This window comes from Notechis scutatus, chromosome 1, assembly GCF_049901735.1.
Source record: "Notechis scutatus isolate UNSWTSFEM ecotype Mainland chromosome 1, rNotScu1.2, whole genome shotgun sequence".
Classification (NCBI taxonomy): Eukaryota; Metazoa; Chordata; class Lepidosauria; order Squamata; family Elapidae; genus Notechis; species Notechis scutatus.
Window position 1 is genome coordinate 193,332,266 of NC_142009.1, and position 18,852 is coordinate 193,351,117.

At 34.8% G+C, this 18,852-nt stretch overlaps 1 protein-coding gene across 3 annotated transcripts in view; it reads left to right on the forward strand.

Annotated features, from left to right (window-relative positions):
• Window positions 1–4,554: 4,554 nt before the first annotated feature.
• Window positions 4,555–18,852, forward strand: part of GALNT3 (polypeptide N-acetylgalactosaminyltransferase 3) — a 34,682-nt gene continuing 20,384 nt past the window's right edge. The window contains exons 1-5 of one of the 3 annotated variants that reach the window (XM_087949801.1): window positions 4,555–4,789; window positions 5,491–5,667; window positions 13,273–13,860; window positions 14,770–14,942; window positions 16,261–16,410. In XM_087949801.1, the coding sequence (XP_087805927.1) occupies window positions 13,349–13,860; window positions 14,770–14,942; window positions 16,261–16,410 (835 nt within the window). In that variant the 5' untranslated portion in view covers window positions 4,555–4,789; window positions 5,491–5,667; window positions 13,273–13,348. The remainder of the gene's footprint in view (window positions 4,790–5,490; window positions 5,668–13,272; window positions 13,861–14,769; window positions 14,943–16,260; window positions 16,411–18,852) is intronic. The other 2 variants (XM_087949802.1, XM_087949803.1) reach the window with 2 other exon arrangements.

Sequence of the window (18,852 nt, forward strand, 5' to 3'; positions counted from 1 at the left end):
TCATGAAAAAGGCCAGTGTTCCATATGAGGTTGCCTAGCAACTCACCTTCTACTCTGTTTTTGGAGTAGGGAGTGGAGTCAGTTTTCCATTTCCTATTGCTTCACTCAGTTTTCATAGAATATTTAAGTTCTTCATACCTCTAGTCGCATAAAACAAGGGATCCCCTTTCCATTTTTAACACTTTGGATGCTGGCAATGTTTTTTTTGGAAAGCCTTGGTGCTCTCACTGCTTTGTATTTCCAAGAAAAAAATCCTGAAAAGTGTCCATTTTTATCTTCAAAAAAGAAAAATTAATCAGATTGTTAGCAGCTAATCAACTGCCACAATATGGATACCTTCTGAATATTACTTTATTCAAATTAGAAACTGGATTTCAAAACATTTCACTAATAAGTTGTGATCTGGACGCAAATGAGTAGAAATTAAAAGACAGGAAATAACAAAAGGGAAAGGAAACAAGGAAAATAATTCATATCAACACGATTCTCTGTCTCCACTTTTCTGTTCTTGCAAACATTCTAATATTCATAACTTGCTTTATGGTTGGTTATTTTTCTTTAAACTTGTCACTTCCCTCATTTTGAGAATTTCATCAATTCTAGAGGAAATTTTCTTGGGTTTTTCCCTTCACATTCCAACATATTACAGATAATCCCCCACTTACAATCTTTCATTTAGTGATTGTTCAAAGTTACAATGGCACTGAGAAAAAGGGACTTATGATTATATTTCACACTTACAACCGTTGCCACATCCCCATGGTCATGTGATCAAAATTTGCACACTGGCTCACATTTATGATGGTTGCAATACCCCTGGGTCATGTGATCACCTTTTGCAAACTTCTGACAAGCAAAATCAATGGAGAAGCCAGATTCACTTTACCACCGTGTCTCTAATTTAACAAGTGTGGCAAGAAAAGATTGTAAAATGGGGCAAAACTCACTTATCTCCCTTACCAACAGAAATTTTGGACTGAATTGTGGTCGTAAGTCAAGCACTACCTGTACCTCTTTATGGATTGCCTATTTTTGTATTCCGTAAACATTCAGTTCTTATGTGTTCTCATGTCTATCTCTTGTATTACCACATGCATTTAATTACCCCATTCCATTGCATTCAACGTTCAACATTTCACCTAACATGCTTCCATATAACAACAATTTTGGGCAGAAACATGCTCTTATACACAGCCATTTGGTTTCTTTCAGCAGCATTCCTTGCAAAAGACTATTTAGTGCCTATTAAGTTTCTATCAGGATTTTCACATATTAAAATTTCATTTTTCTATTTGTAATAAAACTTGAATTAAGGTACACAAGTTCAACTACAAAGTACACAGGTTTTTGTGTGTTTTTTCAATTGCATACAAATAATTAACAGTCACTGCAAATCATTTGGTTTTTATTCAGCAAAACGTCACTATGTACAGCACAAACATATACATACTCACATTCTAAACCAATTCATCTCTAATGTCATTACAAATTTCCCTTACACAAATACATTTAATCCTTTTTATTTTTAATAATACTCTGGTGGAAGGTCCTTGTTCAGCTGTCTTTACCTACTTCCAAAATAGATTTTTATTTTTATCAATATCACTCTATATTTTCCTTGCTGTGTCCAATCTTAAATCCCTTATTCTCTTTGACATTCTTTGCAATTATCTTTTTTCTCTATATCCCCATAATAAAATAGTTTTGTCTCATTGTTTGCAGCAATCACTCTCTTGCATAACTTTTTCACTTCTGAGTCTTTCACTTCAGCATTCCAAGAACTTTTTCATAATTAGTGTGACTCCATCCATGTCTGTCATTTTTCTTTTCATCAAGCAGCTTCCATAGCCTCTGAATAATATTACTAATTTAAAAGAAATTTAAGCTTATAAGAATTCCAGCAACTATTTTACTTTCAAATGATAAAGCAATATATAGGCAATCTAAAGTTGTAAAACCATAAGTATAAAAGTATAAAAGTATATAAAAGTATATTTTGATATACTTGAACATACTGACTTGTGGGCTTTTATTTTGGTGAAAGCTGGACAATCTCATCTATTAATTGTTCTGATAACAGTATTACTTTTATCAGTATGAGAAATAATGCTCACATTTACAATTAATGCCATCCCAATTAAACTGTTAAATGTAATTACTTTATGGAAATCAGGTGAATGGATTTCAGAGTTCTTAAGAAACAAAGATATTTTAGAATTACAAATCTGTATACAGATATTTGTATACTAAAGAAAGATTTCCAGTGCCTTATAAAGCAAGGAACTGACACTGTGCAATAAAATAATTTATTCAAGAAATCAGGGAATGGGAGATTAGTACCATGGAAATATATACTGATAAAGCAGAATATTTGTAGTTCTGGGTTGAAATGAGGATCCTTGGTGCTCTCTGGGCTTGGTAGTCTGGCACCAATGATGTTACCTAGTTTGGGTAATGAAATATCTGCAAGAAAACAAGCAAGCTTAGAGAGCACCATGGATTCCTCAAATTTATATTGATATTATTGTTATTTTTTAGTGTTCTTGATTTTCAGTATTCATAATACAGTAAGGAAATCACAGATACTATAGTTACAATCCAGCTAGTAATGGCTAAGGTTTCAAACATGTTCACATCATTAAAAGTATTTAACATGAAACTAGTCAGAATTTATTCTGGGCAAATATGTGTTTTACATTCTTTTGAATGTAAATTAAGATTCTAATGACTCATTGAACTGTCAATTTCAGCAGAAAAATAACTAAACAAATTATAATGTTTATAAAAAAAATACCATACAATTGGGACTAATAAAAAAAATCATGGTATAAGTTTTTATTAAACTCGGTATTTGGTGTATTGGAAATAATCAGGATACAAAATGGAGAACAGGAAAATCTTGTCCAATCCATTCAAATGAAAAAACATTAAGAGTAAGAACTCCAGCAAGTTCAAATCTTCAATAAGCAAATCCAAGAAATGATTGGAAAAGTAAATTAATTTTAATGCATCTCTTATATCAATAGAATAACTGAAAGAAGAATGCCAGCCAGTGATCCTTAGGATTATTAGTATATATTAAATTTATATGTCGCCATACTCCCAGAGACTCTGGGGACTGTGTCAGTGTAAAGATCTGTAAATCAGGTAAATTAAAGAACTCAGGCACATGTCTACAACAGGTATATCCGGAGTCAAATCCACAAATTTTATATATAGACAAACCCTGACCTGTTGGATCATACTTTTAATGGTATTTCCTTATTTAAATGGAGAAACAAAATGATCATGGATGAGCAAAAAGCAGTAGGAACGGGAGTGACTTTCAAGCTGGCAGGCAGCATTGGAAATTACTCTTCCTCTTCTTTGGCTGGCCCACAGAACTGTTCGCCACTTTTCTGAGGGGAGGAAAAACAAAGAAATTGTGGACTGCAAAGAAAATTGCACCCCTCTTCCCCAATCTGGCATGTCCACAAAGTAATGCAGCACCATTTTTATCAGGTAATAAAAGGACAAGAAAATTAAGCCCAAGCCAAGCTGCACGTGGACAGCAAGTATCTAGTGGCTTTAGAAGGTAAGACAGAGTTCAGCAGCATGTTTGCTCGCTTTCTTATGAGACTTTTCCAATACTCATGATAAGGCATGCAGTTATACCTATTTTCTATCCGGCAATAAGGATCAGGACACCTAGGGCCCAATTTGTCAATTACAATTTGTGTCAAATGTCAACATGTTTAAAGGTGTTTAATTTTTTATTATGTACCATTAAGTCATTTTCGATTCCACAATTGGAGACCAAAATTGGATTTGACTAAACAGTTTGTAGACATAAGCCTGAGTTCTTTAGTTTACCTGATTTACACATCTTTATACTGACACAGACTCTAAAGTCACTAGGAGTAGGGTGGCATATCAATTTAGCGTTTAACAACCACTTTTTCCTTTTTTAATTTCCTTTTTTATTGAAGAACCTGGTCTTCCATGAAGCATTGGATGACATCCCGATATTTTATACCTGGACTTTTTCCAAGCACCCGATCCTTTTTTGAAAGCACCTTTAGCGATAGGTTTTACTTTTCAGTTGGAGGGACATTCACCTGGATGGAAATAGAGCAAAGTAACCCAAAGGGGCTATTGGATTAACTTCCAAGATAAAACCTGCAGGGGGATCCAGGACTCAGTTGGGGCGAATGATTGCATCAAACTATCAATACCCCCTTTTTTCTTTTTTTTTGCCCAGGGAGAGTTTGCAATATTTCGGGACAAGTTCAACAGGCGGGGGGGGGGGTGGGACAAACTGAAATAAAGGGTGCCTTTGCAATTGGGAAGTATTAAAAACACGATACAACAACCAGCCTAGTCTACGGTAGTAATTGACTGCTTTCTACAGGGAGTCAGAAACGGAACGTCGCAAAGGCGGCAATTATCGCCGGTGCGCGCGCGCCCGCGCGCTCCGACTTTCTCTTAAGTTCCTCGCTCTCTTGCCCCCCGCCGCCACTCCAGCGGCACGTGGCCTCCTTGCCTTCCGTTAAAAGAACGGAAGGAGGAGCTCTCGCCTCACCTGAGCACTTCCAAGAGTAGCCGTAAGCGAGCGTAGTCGCGTTCGGGTTGGGCTCTCACCTGGGCACCGCGGGCGGCGGATTATCAGCCAATCACCGTTTCCCTTGACCGCCGATCTTGCGCGGGAGGGGGGGAAGGGAAGGAAGAAACCACCCAGCAACGAGCGCCCGAGGTTGCTTTCCCCACCCGCTGGTGGCTGGTCGAGGCCACAGGTAGGCGAGGAAGGGGGGTAAGGGCTCTGCGGCGTCTGTCTTCGGAAGAACGGCGTGTTTTCTTTTATTGTTTTCTTCCTCTCTCGCCCGCTTCCCGCACTCAACTCTCTCGAAGACTTTAAAGGGCTGCTGCGAAACCTTTCGTAGTTCGCGTCGGCGGTGCCTCTGTTGAGAACCGGAGGGGAGAGCAAACGGCGCCCCATCCTCGCAAGACTCCCCCACCCACGCACCCCTCTCGCTTTTACCTCGAGAGACCGGGCAGTATTTAGGCATTCATGTTTGGTAGCGTGGTTTATGCAAAGGCTTTGAGGGACGGGAATTGGGATGGGGGCCATCGCGCATTGGCGCTTGTCTATCCCGTCGGAATGATTCCTTCATGCCGCCCCAAACTGTTAAAAAGTGCAGAAGCCTCTCGTAATTCGGGTTACTTCTAACAGCACTTGGTTGTGAGGTAAAATTTTGGCGTCTAGATGTTCCCTTAATGGAACAATTCAGGCACTGCCTTGTCAAAACCCATCATGTTTAGTTGTATAGGTTTTAGAATGGTAAAAGAAACGGGGGAGAGACACACACACACACACACACACAGAGAGAGATCTTAGCATGAAATATTACACCAAATTTTGCACCCTACGGTCTGCAGCAACCTCTGGGTTTTGAGTGAAGGCGAATGTAAAAGTTGCAAGAGGGCAGGTCTAATCTGCATTTATCTTTCCAGGAACTGCTTCCGGGAGTGATGTGGAAGGTTGGAAGGTTGACTTAAAGAGAGGAGTAGCAAAGTGCAATGGTATTCGGGATTACTGTGTTTTAGTAGGACCCTGAAGTCTGAGGTGCAATTGCTCGGTTTGCAAGAACATTTTGGAATATGTGGGATGTAATCTGAAGCAGGCTTGAGGTATGATGGGCATTGAGATGTGGTTTTAAAAAAACAAAACATTTGATGCTAAACTACTATAAATATTTCCTTTTGTTGCCTAACTGAAACTTGTCTGACTGACATCATGGCAATGCTTACGCAGAAGAAACTTTTTGATTTCATAAATCTCCCTTGTATGTAATCAGTAAATATATTGAAGACTTAAATCTTCAGAATGTTTTTTCCCCTATGGTTATAATGGGTCACAACATAGAAAACAATTTTCTGTTAAAATATGAAGGTTTAGAAAATGATTTGGAATCAGATATAGAGGGGAATATTTCTATGCTTCATCCTATATTTCTATTCTGTCAGAAATCATGAAGTCTTGCATAATAAGTCACACAATTTTCTGTATTATGGCATAGTCTTTAAAGGCATTTTTGCTCTTAAAGAAACATTCTGATATGCACTGTTACAGATCTAGTAGCATTGGAAAACCATTTCTAGTGTACTTGTCAGGCCATAATTCACCTGAATGGATCCAGATCCAAAACCATATAATTTGAAATATTTTGTTATGCATATGGATCCTAATCTGACAATTTAAAATAACATATCAATAGTTATTAAAAGCATTCTAATTGGGTTATTAATGCTTTCATTAAATTAGATGTCAAAGAACTGGATCACTTCCATCCCTGTCTGGTCCACTGTGGGGGATGGTGATGGTGGAGTGGGCCAGCATCCCTCCACTATCCCAGTTTCTCATATGAGTCCTGGGGGAAATTAATTGTCTACCTCTGTGTTAGGGCAATACTCAGTATTCTGTTCATAAGTCTGGTCGCTAAGAGTTAAATGATGAGATGTAATAATTATCAGTATTCTATAACCTATATTGTACCATGTAGATAGATTTGATGTTCTACTGTGCTTCCCTTTCTTTTTTTTTCTTTTTGTGCTAACTGGAGAATGACACCAGGCTTAACAAGATAACTCAGTCATTCTCTACCCATCTGTTGAACTCAAACAATAAATGATTGTTTCCCAATGTAAATGAAGGCTTTTCTTGGAAAAGCAATTATAAACTACATTTTATGGAACTCTTATAGCTGAAAACACTCATTCCTCTTCCCCAAATTTAACCAGAAGTATAATTGAAGCAATTTTTCTCTAAATTTTTAGAATAGTGTATACTTATGGCATAATACAAATTATGCCAATAGGAAGCAATACAACAGCTTTGGATTTAGTTTCACAGCCAACATATAGGATCTCTGCATGTATACTTTTATTGTGTTTGTCAATGCTGCTTGTTCAACCATTCATATGGGCTTGCCACCTGCATTGACAACTATATTTACTATTTATACAAATGGGATTGAGATTAGAATTCATAGTAATTTGTCCCCCATTTTTGGTTTATTTACAATAAGATATCTATATCCTACATTGAAATAAATAATTTTAAAATGCTTTCTTCCAAAACATCCAGAGTTTGAAGCAATTTGGTATTTCTGCTCATTCCCTTAAGAATGTTTATTAATATGTATCTTGAGAATCGGTAATGCAATACTATACCTGCAGGCTATAGCATCTGTCATGCCACTAGATGGCATCCATTTACATCAAATTAATTTTTTAAAAAAGAAACATAGCTACTCTTGAAAGATTTCTGTTTTCACATGAGCTCTTGGACATTTTTAATGTAAGTTTTTAAAAATTATTCTTCTAATTGTAAATAAAATGATGTTAGCATGGGATATCATAAGAATTCATGCAGGAGACCAGTCATCACTATACAACTGTTAGGCTCTCATTAAAATATGCAAATAGTGTACATCTTCATTCATACAGAACAGATCCTTTCTGTTTCCTAAAAGCTGAAGCTTTCAATTGTTGCAGTTTTCTGTCCATAGCTCCAATCACTTTTATCCACAGCGCGATTACATTCCTCCTCCTATCTGACTTTCGCTCTAGAAGTCTTTCAACATTTTGTTTTTATTAAGTTTTGTTTTTAAGAATTTTTATAATTTGGGCTTTCTTTAAGACTCTTATGCCCTCTTGTGTGTGCATAGTAAGGTGCTGTTTGACTAAAAGAAAGCCAATAGTTTAAGAAATGTTATTAATATGGTAATATAAAAGTAGAATCTGCAACAAAACATCTGCAAAATTGAGTGCTATGCTCAAAATTATAGCTAATCCATGCTTTGTCCAGACATTCCCCCCCCCCCTTTTAATATCCAGTATTCTGGGATCACTGCATGAGCAGTTAAGTTCTTATATAACAGATCAAGTTACTACTGCATTTATCCCATTTTCTTGGTTCACACAATACATTGAATCACATATTAAGCAATTGCACTAATGTCTGCATAAAACAGTAGGCTATTAAAAAGCTATAATTGAAATTAACCAAGCTTAGTATAATGTACTATAATCACAAGGATTTGTTTAACTGAATTGGTTAGCTTTATAAAGTTCATGACTTAAGGTCTTTGAGAGGTGTTGCTCTCTACTCAGCCACTGTGAAAGTACTTCTGGCAGAATTATGAGAATGACCTTCTTGGTATCTGCTCTAAGTTTTGGAAGACCCTGTGAGGAAGATCACACTAGTTTAATATATGTTATCTTTTTGCTAGAAGCTAATGTATTTAATTAGACGAGCCTTGAAATTTAAACTGACTTGAAGCAGATTTTAATGATGTTATATAATTTATTTAGTCTTAAGCACATATTTTAAGCAGAAAAACAAGAGACCACTGCATGTCACTATATGCATGTCAGAGTAACATCTCTATTAAGTAAAATAGCAACCATACATTTTTCCAACTTTAAATGTTGCTTAGAAATTAATGGCTTAAAAAGCAGTGCAAAGTATTTGTATGCAGTTATGCAATATGCATTTGTATATACATATTTGAAATATTTTAATTTTATTAATGAGAGGAATGAATTACAGTTTTAAAAATCTTACTTTATTCATGTAAATTATGACTTACATGAACAAAGTAAGAGCAACTATGTGAAAATCATTGGTGGCTGGCTCCCCAGCTCTTTATGTACTGGGAAATGACATCTTCCATGAATGGGAGGCATGAGTTGTCAGGAATTTGTGGCATACGTGGCAACCATGGTGGATAAAAATCTATGGTTTTTTTAAAAAAATTTTTTAAAAAATCAGATTTTTTAAAATTTAAATTGGATTTTTTTTATTTTTATCAAATTTGTTTTAATAAAATGCTTTTGGACTAAAATCTATCTAAAGATAGTTTTCTATTTAAAAATACATTAATTTAGTTTATTCGGCATGAAATGGAGCTGAGTTATATAGCATGAGGCTGTATATTCTGCAATGTTGGGATTGTTGGTGAGTCAATAGCAGGTCAGAGGAGGAGCATGAGATGACAGTTGCTCTTTAAAAATTATATTTAAATCGACTTGTTTTAAATCAAAATCAAATCCACCCTTAAATCAAATCCATCCATCCAAGTTACCATGACACAAACTATTGTGGTACGCCCATGATACTAGTATTCACCTTGGAGGAATTCAGGATCAGAAGGTCAAGGACATCAATATCAGTTAGTTGTCCAGCTGCTGGAATTCACAATCGGCACCAATCTCCATAGGGGGATTGATCTGCTCCAAGCACCTTCTGGACCCACTTTATTTTCACTGGGCATTTAGGGGATTTCCCAGCCATCATGCAGATAACTCTTGGATAGATTGGCTGAACTATGGAGGATCAAGATAGGCAAGAGTTTTGATGGGGCTGCTCTGAAGTGACCTGACACTCTTGCTGATTCAAGATGGTCTTTGGTTTACTGGGGAGAACACAGGAAGAGAAGATGAGTAAAATATGATCAGACACAGGCATGAGTCCACACTTGCGCCTGTTCTGTGGCACTAAGAGCAATGAAGTATGGGTACTTTTCCATGGTTGGTTACTGCATTCTCAGAGCGCCATCTAGCAGTATTAATTGCATGACTGGGCCCTTAGAGGCTCTAGCAACATCTGAGCAATTTCTAAGCATTTTGAGGATACTTTCTCTCTCTTGGAAGTAAACTAAGCTGGGACCACCCAATAAATATTAGAATTCTTTTGGTATTGAATTGTGAAAGCTTGATGGCTTTTCTCTCTCTGTTTTATACTAAGGATCAGTCTGGATTTCTTCCTTACCCTTTCCTATCTTACTTGGCTAAGCTGGTGTTTACATAATACAATAGGTGTTGTATATTTTCTTCAAGACCATCTCCACCCTTCTCTACACTCTTATACTGGATCTCAGTTGGTTGGTAGATGTGCAGCCACTGATGAGATGACAGAAATAATGTCTTGCCAGGCAATTTGGGATTTTTCAAGCCTATGATATCTGAAGAAGTTGACAGTGTCCTCTAGCATGAGCTCAGCCATCTGCAAGTTAGATCCTTGCTCTTCTTGGATAATACAAGCAGCCATAGAGGACACAAAAAGGCAAAGATCAAGAAGAATTACCTTGAAGGAAGCAGTTAAATGTCCCTTCTTAAAAAGTTATTTGGACCCAGCCACCTTGGGTAACTGTTACCCCATTTCCAACCTGCTGTTTTTGAACAAGTTGTGGAGATAATGGTTGGATTCCAGCTATAGAGTGTTCTAGATGGGATGGATTATTTCAGTCTCTGTTAGTCAGGATTGCAGTGGTAACATTATACAGATAAAGCTAATACAAACTATAAAAAAAACAAGAAAAGATAAAAGTGCAACGAAAGAAAGAAAAAAGAGGAAGAAAAAATAACACCCTCCTTTATAAATTCTAAAGAACTTTAGCAACTTATACCATATCTTAAAATATAGCAATCTCTTCATCCCGCATCTCATCACATTCTCTATAAATCTTTAAAGTGTCATCCATCCTAATTAGCAAAAGTCCAGTAATGGTTACTAGAAATAACATATCTATTTTTAACTGGATCTAATAAACTGATTAAATTCCTTCCTTTTATGTTCATATCTCATTTTCTATCTTTAATTAAGTTCCCCAAACTTCATCATTCCAATCTAGTCAATAATCAATTTATTGTAGTCATAGACCAGTATGCATAATAAACAAAATAACATTTAAGACATTCAACATTGAATATGCTGAGACCTGTGGATTCTGAGATGTAACCCTTGGATTTTTTACAACCTCTCAGCATTGCATCATCTGATCTTAGAGTGAATTTGCTGAGACATCCAGTCCTGGGAAGATTGGCAACTGTCCTGAATGTTTTCCACTTGTGAATAAACCTTCCTCACTGTAGAATGGTGGATTTTAAATTGTTTGGAAATATCATTATAATCTTCCCCAGACTGATGGGCAGCAACAATTGCTTCTTTAAGATCATTGGTGATATTTTTTCTCTTTGGTATTGTATCAACACATACCTCAATGCTGGAAACCAGTAAACTCTTAAAACTTCAGCTTTTATAGAGGTAATCACACTTGCTGTTGATCAGTTGAGAAAGCTTTCTGATGGAAGAGAACCTTGGATTTCAAAGATTATATTGAACAGCCTCGATCCAAATGGACTGAAAATTGTCCTTGAGAATTAATGGTGCTAAGCCTTTGAGGATACAAATCGAATTTCAACCAAAGGCTTATAAAAGCTAGACACACAGTTGACTAAGGTTTTATCATATGTGTCCCCATTTGTAGATGTGCATTTGAGATACAGCATGGTATCTGGAGAGCTGCTCTGATTTTAGATTGTACCCTTTCCAGGGTACATCCTACAAGATGAGGTGCAACCAGAGTCCCATAAAGAAGCTGAGCTAGCATTTCAGCCTGAAAGAGCTTAAGTGTGGCTGGAACAATGTTCTCCCTTGGATTGGAAAAAAATTAAGGGTAGTGTTAACAGATCTTTGTCCAGGAGCAGTAGCGTATTCACAGTGATCTTTCATTGAGCCAGTGGTTTAGGGAGTCTAGAAAATCTGGACCCTTGCTCATCTTGCTGAGCCTTTATCTAAATCTAAATCTGAGTAATGAATATAAAATACTTTACTTTGCTGGTATGGCTCATTCCGGACTACTTCTGAACTAGAATTTTCCTACATGTTCATAATTTTTAAAATGATTTAATATGGAACATAATACTGAAGGGTGATACAGATTTTGTACATACGGCTATTGGGCAACTCTTCAAATAATTTGATTATAGTAAAGAATATATACAGTTTGGACGGATTTTTTGGCTGTACAAAAACTAATATGTGAAACAGATTTAAGACAGCAGGTTGCCAGGCTTGCATAAGGCCATATGGCTGAAGAGCTAGCACACATCTGTTGTAGAGCAATATTCTTTCCAGTGCTACATAAGAGATCATCTCTAATATTTGATTGGGCAAGATGCTTATCAAATAATAAATAGTATATACTATTCTGATTTAGACATAGTTCTTGTTCTCCAAAGCAAAGTGCCTAGCAGGTATCAACACATTCAGAAGTAATGTGAGATTTAAATATAATAGTGGCATATTAAGAAATTAAAAAGGGGATAAACAGTGGAAAATTATAATTTAATATAAATTTGTGAATTGTTATTAGAACTATATAATCTGGTAAACATTGCAAATATGATTATATAATTGGAAGTAAAAGGAGTGAGATTAAGAATATAGAGATTGACACAAAAATAACATTGTAATATTGAATAATCAAGATTGATAATTTAATAAAATATATGTATTAATACCAAATTTTAAAAGATTGTCAACTATATTAAATGAGGAATATTGTCATATTTGTATCAAAATGTAAGACTATGGAACCACACTATTCACACATGGATATTTTTGTTGTAACAGAAAAAAATTATTGCAAAAAAAAAAAAAAGTTATGTGAGTGACAAACTGGTAAGTATCCATCCATCTGGAAAATTAGAATTGCTACCATGTCAAATAAATGCATAACATTGCAATGCAGCTTAACCTCTCTGCCCTCTCAAATGACATAGAACTGGATATAAATAATCTGTTGGTTAATACTGCAACTAGAGGTTTTTCTTCTACTGCCTGGCAATCAAAAATACAACCAGAAAAGTCTCATTTGAAAAAGAAAAATATCTGAAAATGCATATAGGATACTGAAAGGGAAAATGGAAATTTAATTTGGGATGTGCAAAACCTTTTGTCTTTTCAGTCCCCAAAATGGGCCACTGGAATGTTCCAAAAGTGATCAACTGAGAAACAGGCATTAACTGAAAAGGACTACTTTAAAGTTGGTTCATACCCAAAGCACTCAAAATAGAAGTACCTTTACAAAGCTGGAACACTTCCAAAACACAATGACTCATTTTGAAGTTTGAGGGACACGTAACAGAATATTGTGAACTCCCTTGAGATTCATAACCCCAAGTGGTTGTTTATGGCTAATAATTAAAATGTTTAGAGGATCTGATCTAAAAGATATTAAAGAATGCACCTCGAGGAATAAGAATAAATTGGCAGATGGGTTAGATAAGGGTTCTTACGGGATTCAAATACTCTAAGTTTAGAAAATGAACATTATTTCAATAACCCTGAAACGTAGTGTCTTTGTGAATTAATTAATTTAAATTGTTGCAATTATTTTTATGAATAAACATATATTAGTATGATTAACATTTTAAAAAATCTTGCAGGTTTTCCCATTTTGTGAACTTTTTTGTATCAAAGAAAAACTTTTTCTGAAGCACTTCTATATGTCGACTCTCCACGATGACTTATATGAGAATGCTGCGGCGCTTCATAATGAAACAGTTTTCCCAGAAGAAACTTTGGAAGTTTACCTTCGTTATTTTTGTCTTCTTAATATTTTTGGTTTTGTTACAACGAGAAGTAGGTGTTCAAGAATTTAATGAGGAACCAGGAATGCCGTCTCATGATGAAAAGAAAACTGTATTAGATCTAGTGTTAAATGCCGTGAACAACATTAAAGCTGCAAAACCAAAAATGCAAATTAAAGCACCTCTTAGGCAGACTCATAATGCTGAACAGAAGCATTGTTTACCAGGATATTACACAGCTGCTGAACTGACTCCTTACCTTGAGCGTCCCCCTCAGGATCCTAATACTCCAGGGGCTTCTGGTAAAGCATTTAAAATGATCAGTTTAAGCTCAGATGAACGGAAAGAGAAAGAGCATGGCGAAGAAAAGCATTGTTTTAATGCATTTGCAAGTGATAGGATTTCTCTACATCGAGATCTAGGACCAGACACACGACCTCCTGAGTACGTTGAAATGTATTTGAATTTAAAAGCAAATATTCTAGTTTTTGGTTAAACATATGTAAAGCATTGAAAAAGATTGCCTTGAGCTTCCATTTCTGTATTAAGATGTGAACTGTGACTATTGTTATTATAGTTCTCCCCCCCATGTCGCATCATCCCTGTGGAAATAAGATTGGCCCTCATCTTGACTCTCCTTCAGTCTTTCTGAAGACATGATTTTGCAAGTGGGCCTGGGGACCCCAAAGTGATAGGGGGCCCATGATTGGTTTGATTGTTGTCACAAGGGTTTATTAGGTTTTGTATTGGGATTTTATTTTTGTAAGTTGCCTAGTGTCACTGTGAATAGGATGGCTATATTTTTTTTAATATATAAAAATAAATAAATAGAATAATTGCTGATTCTTACATCTGTAGGTATAGCATACCGATATATACCTACATCTGAAGTAGTTGATCGTAGCAAATCATGCATCTAAAAAATATTAGGAAATCTTGAAAAATTTATGTGTGATATGAGCACTTCCAATACATTGATTAAGCTGCTATTAACACAATTTTTCAGCAGAGGTCTGTTTAAACTATTTTAAACTTGAATAATTTGTTAATTATGATGCAGCTTTGTGGGCAATTATTCTAAATCTTTATATCTGAACATTCCCTAGACAGCATTTTTGGGCTCAGTCTCTCAAGGTTATTTCCATATACCTTTACACACAGTATACATAGATTATCATTTTATTGTTAGAATGAGATTCTTAGAAACCTGTGCCATGTTACTTTCATTGCATTTTTTTAAATAATGATGAAATAGTTCTACTGTACATGCAAAGCTCATTATCTGTACCATGAGAATTAAGATTTAACAAGTCTTATTCATTTTTTCCCATAAACTATGGTTTTATCCCCCAGATGTATTGAACAGAAATTTAAGCGCTGTCCTCCACTGCCTACTACAAGTGTTATCATAGTGTTTCACAATGAAGCATGGTCAACTCTTCTGAGAACAGTTTATAGTGTGATGCATACTTCCCCTGCAATATTATTGAAGGAAATAATTTTGGTAGATGATGCCAGTGTAGATGGTAAGACGCTATCTATAAATTCTAGATATTTTCATACTTGGTTTTTTTCTAATTAATATAACCTGGAAATATACACATTTTTCTTCAATAAAGAAGAAACAGCCCTTTCAAGAGATGAAATATCCACCTTCCATATACTGTACCTACATTCACATACAGATAATCCTTGACTTGGGACCATTCGTTTAGCAACTGCTTGAAATTACAACAATGATGGAAAAAGTGACTTCACACAACCATTACAGCATTCCCACGGTCAAGTGGTCAAAATTGGAGCTCTTAGCAACCCATTACTGGCTATTTTACAGCTTAACATATTGTTGAAATACAGGATCCACATTCTTTCTGTAGTCACCTAACTAGTAACTGAAGCCATTAAAGCCATTGTGGGGAGGCTCAGTACTGCAAACAAGGGAAGAATGAGTATATGTGGCGAATAAGTTATTTATCTTGGTTCTGAGCTAATCAACAATATCTTTGTTTTTGTTATCAAAGGGGAAAACTAGCTGATATTACATGTTTAATCATATACATAGTAAAATTTGGCATAGGATATGCCTCTTTGTCTTATTAATCGGTAAGTATTTTCCTAGTATATCAGTTGTCCATGTCCAGTTTTTTCTTCTGTCTTCTAAAAGCATCATTCTGATTAAAACATCATCATCTTTCTTGCTGATTGTTCCTATTGCATGACACTGCCGCAACCATTCATGCAGTTGAATAATATTCTAAAAGTGCCTGTGTATAGTCCATTGTGAACTAAGATTATCATTTTGGATTGCGTATATATAGGACTTGGTGGAATGTTATTGCCTTGAAATAATTCATATTGAGAACATATTTCTTAAACAATATTCTCCATCAACAATTTATTATCTTTAAAGCATTGGCCATTGTCTCTTTAAGTCAGGATGAGCTAATCTTTAATTTTTCTTTTAAAACGTTAACACCTGTCTGTAACAATATTCAGTTATAAAGTGATTGATTGTAAAGCCAAATTTCTTTAAACGATACAAAATAATGTTCATTTGATTCCAACTAAATATATGAATCAATTTTTCCAAAAGCACAAAAATTTGCCAAAGCTTAACTTCACTAGAAAGTGTCAACAATTACAGTTTTGCTGAATTAAGGTGGTACCTAATTTGTGGTTTGTTCATTTTTTAGTAATCAGATGGTAAGGAAGCTTTTAGAACTATAACCATGGTCATTGAAAAATTATATCATTTTCAATTTTCTTCACTAAAGAACTGATCCTAAAGTAAACTTTAACATTGTTTTTGTTGAAGTTATAGAAAATGACTTGTTCTCTTTTCAGACTACTTGAAAGATAAACTAGATGATTACGTGAAACAATTCCAAATAGTTAAAGTTGTCCGACAAAAGGAAAGAAAGGGCCTTATCACTGCTCGGCTGTTAGGTGCTTCAGTAGCTACTGGAGAAACCCTGACTTTTTTGGATGCACACTGTAAGTATGTCTAGATAGCTCACTGAACACTAGAAGAGCACTAAGTAATTTGAGATCATATTATCCTTATTCTGTCATTGAATTTCTATCTAATCTAAAACTAGAAGGCATTGACTTAGGAGAGCTGCTATAGCTCTTTTCAGGGTCAAGTTACTTCTGGTGAGCTCTTTTCCAGATTGGAATGAATATTCTGAGGTCAAGGTGTTTTAACCGCAAAACCTGCTACATGTCTCTAAAGGAATCATAATATGAAATGTATGCTGAAATGCAATACAATAAATATATAGTAAATGTATGCTTTTCTTTTGAATTATTTTTAATGTAATAGAAGCATTGCAGGTGACATCTTTCATCTTGTTGGGATGGGAAATAGTTTTTTGTTTCTTAAAAGTCAAAGATAGATTCTCAAGTAGGTATTTAAATAAATGGGGTTACATCACAAAATCTGGCATACAAAATGCATAAAATGGTTGGGATTTTTATAGTGTTACAGAAGAACTGAGAAAATAGACAAGATTTAGAATTCCATACCCCCACTGCATCATTTAATGTGCTACTTCTTAAACTTGAGAACATTGAGATGCTGCCGTCATAACTTCTTACTAGCAATTCAGAAATTAAAAGGTACACTTCTGAACATTAATAGAGTTGAAGGCAAATCTCAGAAGGAGTAATTATTAATAATTGAGTAATTCCAAATAAGTAAGTGAATTCTTGGCAGAGAATTGTTAGACAGAAATAGTGATTTGATAAAAAATATTTATCAGCACATGTATATTTTTCCTTCACCCTGTTTTTATCCATTAGAATAAAACTAAAACCAGTGCTCAGTGAATGGTACTGTGGATCTCCATGATTAGAAAACACAAGTGTTCTCTGCCCTTTTCAGAACCATTCATGACTTTCCAATAACACCTAAATATGTCAAGTGCTGCTGACTGCTCACTTGTTAGAAGTGATTGCTCTATCAGGTCTTCTAAAACTTATAAACTCTGACCAGGAGTACGTTTCCAGTCTCAGGATCTTGAAATAGGGAAAGAAAAACATCTCTGAACTTGCGTGGAATACTTTTCTTTCCTTGAATAACAGCAGGCTCCCAATTCCTTGCACATTTAAAATTCAAAAACAGTTTGCTTCCAAGCACCAAAAAAGGTTAAACCAATATAATTTTATAGTATCAAAAACAAGTAAATATTGCCAGAATTTAACAAAAACAACCAGTGAATATTGCCAGAATTTGTTAAAGAACAAGTTGAAGTATACTGAGTATTCTGAGATTTAAGTTGATTTTTTAAAAAAGTGGGAAAGAATAGGATATCTTGGTTAGACTGAATATCAATTTCTAATTAGCCCAAGTAACAAAAAAAGGAATACAGTCTTTTTTTAAAATTTCTTCTTTCCTAGGTATGGTCACTAAATTTTAAACAACATTATATTTGAAAGGGCAATTTTAATTTAAATTAATGTTCCTCCTAGGTAATTCAAAATTCCTTCCAGTAAACAGGAGAAATAAAAAAAAATCTAACCCGTATTAGAACTATTCTTTTGAGTACTTAGACTTTTGACAAGAGAGTTAAGTGTGAGGAAACAGAATTAGTAATTTAATATTACTACTTTGCTTTCTTACCTTTATGTACAGTAGTAGGCAAAGGTGTTCTATTTCCATTTCTCAGGACTTAGACTCATCTACTTGTAAAATGTATAAGGAAAAAAAGATGAAAAGAATATGCAGCTACTTCTATAGAATTATTTTGTGAAATTTCCCTGGAACAACTTTTTAAATTTTGAAACTATTTCTGCAGTGGATGGATATGCTGTTGAAAGAACTGCAGCTGCAACAGTTCTTAAAAATGAGAAATTAGACTTTGCAGATTTCAGAGAAGTATCCAAGTTTATTCACAGATTTAATTCTCCATTTTCTTACATAAACTAAAAAAGCAATGTAGAAGAATCTAGAATTTGTTTATATCTGTGTAAATCTTTGTTCTTGCCCTTCTTTGTGCCTTTGTTAATATGTTGGCTGTTATTTACCAAAATAACAGTATTAAGTTTGAAAACTGAGGAATAAATTTAATATAAATATAATAAAACAATATTTGGCTTATTCACAGGGTTAATTAAAATTTCAAGATTTTTTTTAACCATATTCTATATATGGCTTCAGACACAGTTAACTTTTTTTCCCTTTCAAATAACTTTCAGGCTAGGAGAAATATTTAAAATTAATTATATTTTCTGTTGCCAGTACATATATAGTGTTATTTATTGATAATTGTTTATAAACCAACAGTTTATAAACAATTATCAATAAATAACACTAAATTTATCAATTTATGAAATTGATAAAAAATATCCTGGAGAACAGTTCTTAAAAATAATTTCTAGGGACTAAAATTGTATTTATAATTGAAGTATATTTGAAATGTTCTTGTGGAGGTGATA